Genomic DNA, 3,727 nt, shown 5'->3' with positions numbered 1-3,727 from the left:
ACTTATTTAAAATACATCATTGATTTTAAAAAATACAATTAAGTTAATTTGTAAGATTATAAAAGATTTTTTTACTGTTAAACGTTATTTGAATTAGAAATCTTTTGATTTAGCTATAATTTAGTAGCTTCTAGCATTCTACCGTAAAACAAGGAAAAATGACTCTTGAGGGTAATTAACTTTTGCGTTTGTACTTATTTGGTCTTTTTTTTTGTATTCAATATACCATCAAACTTGTTTGTGTCCACCATAACCCTTTTGACCTGTGATAGTCGGTCAAAGGGTTATGATGAACACAAACAACAAGTTCGATGGTATATTGAGTACAAAAAAAAAAAAAGGAAAGGGACGAAATGAGAACAAACTCAACAGTTGGTTACCCTCTTGAGTCATTTTCCCTTTACTCATTTACAGCAAATCAAACGTCATCTCTTACTGATATTAATGACTTTATAAGATTCATTCTTGCTTCTCTTCAAGACATAACCCACGAAAGAACATTATTCATACATGTACAACTTTGTAATACACTTGAATATTTAATAGGAGAATCTTGACTAAGCAAGCGCATTTCATTAGTACATTTACATTTCCAATCGAATGATTTATCGTATCATGGATTCTAGACAAGTCTACAAACGAGTGGAATCACAAGCACTGTGATTTTTTAGTTTACTTAGCTTTAAGATCGAATTAATGGGATGAGATACAACATCAATATGTACAATATCATGTTGCTTTTGCAGACACATCACCATAATATACCTTGAGGTAAACGTTTATGCTGATAAATATACCTCATACACAATCATATCATTTTGAAGAGAGGTGTTGAGAGCTAACCACAGTAATCATAGCATAGATCATGTTTAACAAAGTTACCTCTCTGAAACGCTCATCACAGGTCAAAAGTCGGTCAAAAAGGTTATGGTGAACACAAACAACAAGTTCAATGGTATATTGAATAATAAAAAAAAAAACCAAATGAATACAAACGCAAAAGTTAATTACTTTTAAGAGTCATTTTCCCATAAAACAACGAAACCTTTTTTAAAATTTAGTAAAAGTTGTGAATACTCTCTTAAACATAATACAAAATTGTTTTTCTATAATATATGTTATTTTGTAAAAATAATGAGAATATAAAATTATAATTTGAGATGGATATCCAAATTTATGATCATTAATTGTAAAATTAATGTTTAATTTGAGATAGGTATCCAATGATGCGATTGTCTGGTTGTTACATACACCAAAAGTTTACATTTTTTATTCTTCTTTTGTAAGATAACAATCTGAAAAATAATCCAGCATACTTGATAAGGAAGATGATCAACATATAATTCAGTCCCTATGGATTCCTCAGTTCTACCACATTATAATTAATGTCATACAAAACAATCATGATCATATTATAATAACAAAAATACAAAATCAACACCAATCCATTAACAAACATTGGCATGAAAACCAAAAAGAACAAATTTACCAATACTCACTAAATAAAATGTATACTTACTCAATAAAAAGGGTATTATATTATAATTAATGGTAATTTCACCTACATCTTATTATTTTCATTTCCCATTTACCTTATTTTTCTTGATCTTTTTCCTATCTCATGTTTAATAGGAAAAAAACCAATAAAAATTAATTTAAATGAGAAAATGAAGTTGAAGTTGAAACTTGATCAAATCTTTAGCTTCTCACTGACAACAAGGAAGGAATTGCAGCCAAATTTGGAGTTTGATTCTTGTTTGAAGCTTCTCTTTTGGTTGAAGATGGCTTACTGAATGCTCTCATCGGGCTTGCCAACGCCCATCCCCAGCTCTTGCTCCGGCCATGAGAATGCTGTTGGTTCTGCCCTGCTCCGGCTCCGGCTCCGCCTGTTGAAGTCATTTTTCCGGCTGCATTGACATTACCAGCGGTGGTGCCTTCATTTGGGTTTGAAGCCACCCAGTAAGAGGATGAGGAAGAAGAAGATGATGATGAAGTAATCATAAACCCACTAAATAAACCACCGCACCTGACTCTTTCCTTGATGCAATCTTGGCCCCCGTTGCCGCGCATGCCGGAGACTTTCGACTTGCCTTCGCGTTGCGACTCCACGCGGCGGAGCGTGCAGTCGCCGAATCCCGTCGAGATCCGCTCGAAGAAGTCGCCGGAAAAGCTCCTGCTGCCGCACCCGACGGATCTGGATCTGGACACCTTTCGGTCAAACGAAGCGTGACAAGGACTCTCATTCTCTTCCACCACTATTGTATCTTTATCTTGACGAGATCTTTGGACTTGAGGGAAAGAACCAACCGCCGATGCCGACGCACCCATACTGTTCGAAGAAATGTCTCTGATATTTTTCCTGGTTGATGAAGAAGAATGAGAGTGTTTCTGCAAGTACAAAAACGACCAAAACCCACGTTTATGAGGGCTGTTAAAACCGTCGACATTATCTGCATCCATGAAATGCATCCCCCCGCCACGCCTAGGCGTGGCCGTCGACTTGCTTCTCTTAAACATAAGATTTTTGTTCCGATCGTGGCCATGTCCGCCGCCGCCGTCGACAATAATGTTAAGATCTTTCTTTTTCTTCTTCTTTTGACTAAGCAAATAAAGTATCCTTGATCGATTAGAATAATACTGATGATAGTGACACTCATTCGTGGTGTTACTCGGGGTGATTTGAGTATTTGAAACCAATAAGGAAGTCTGGTTTGTCAACCGTGGTGGGACGACGGTGGTGGCGCTCCCGCCACCACCACCAATGTCAGATCTGAACGACGGAGAAGAAGACGAAGACGAAGGAAAAACGGCTATCGGAAAAGAAGAAGACACCAACTTCCCGAGCTTTTCTTGAAGACAAAAGGCGCATATACCCCCTGCCGGTGTGTTGTTCTTGAATGGATGCTCGGTGCAGAGCATGCTGCCATCTCCGGCGTCTTCCGGTAAGCCTTCCATGAAAAATCTAAGCTGCTATATCTTTCTTGATGTTGTTGGAGAGAGAGAGAGAGAGAGAGGTCAAAGGGTAGTGTAAATGAAGGTAAGGGAGAGTCCCCAGAGGCACGTGTATGACTGAGTAAGTTGGATTATTAAAAGATAGAGAGTGAAACCCTACAGAGTAGAGAGAGATAGAGAGGACAAATAATGTGTGCAGTGGGTGTGGGTGTGGGTGGTGGAGTGATGGAGTGAAGGAGGAGATTTGTAATTTATAATAATCTGAAAAAGAATCTCTTAAACCTGCAAACAAAATACTCGGTGTCCCAAAAACAAGTCCGTTTCTTCCTTTCATATTATTATTAAATTAAATAACCTTCCCCTATCCTATCTCCTATCTCTTCTATTTAATCTTTTCTTTCATTTATTTCTTCCGAACCCCACAAATTTAAGGGCTATAGTATGAAACTAAACTAGGAATTACCTTAGTATAAATTAGTATAATGTGAAGCTTAAACCAGGTATTTAAAGATTAGTCATGCGTGTAGGTATAGAAAAAATTAGCAAAAAAGCTTATCCTAGAAGCGTAAGATTACAATTTTTGGACTTAAACTTGGGTGTTTTATTAGCGTCCAAAATACCACCTCAAAAACAACTGTGGGACTATATCATTTCAGCCCAAAAAATATCATAAGATGTAGTCTCATCGTATAACTGTTAGCAAAAAGAATCATGCAAGGTCACATTATTATTGTTGATTTGAACTTCGTCTGAATCTTAAAATACCAACCAACGT

General features: G+C 36.8%; 1 protein-coding gene across 1 annotated transcript; it reads right to left on the bottom strand.

Annotated features, from left to right (window-relative positions):
* Nucleotides 1-1,388: 1,388 nt before the first annotated feature.
* Nucleotides 1,389-3,214, bottom strand: LOC111895474 (uncharacterized). Its single transcript, XM_023891557.3, has one exon. The coding sequence runs from the start codon at nt 2,953-2,955 to the stop codon at nt 1,699-1,701; it is 1,257 nt and encodes a 418-aa protein (XP_023747325.2). The 5' UTR covers nt 2,956-3,214; the 3' UTR covers nt 1,389-1,698.
* Between the last annotated feature and the right edge of the window lie 513 nt (nt 3,215-3,727).

The sequence above is a fragment of the Lactuca sativa genome, chromosome 6, assembly GCF_002870075.4.
Source record: "Lactuca sativa cultivar Salinas chromosome 6, Lsat_Salinas_v11, whole genome shotgun sequence".
NCBI classification, from domain to species: domain Eukaryota; kingdom Viridiplantae; phylum Streptophyta; class Magnoliopsida; order Asterales; family Asteraceae; genus Lactuca; species Lactuca sativa.
Note: the sequence above shows the minus strand (reverse complement) of the source record. Positions and strands in the feature narration are given on the sequence as shown.

What these genes read in the sequence shown, in the direction of transcription:
- LOC111895474 (XM_023891557.3), bottom strand. Translation starts at nt 2,955, where the DNA reads ATGGAAGGCTTACCGGAAGACGCCGGAGATGGCAGCATGCTCTGCACC.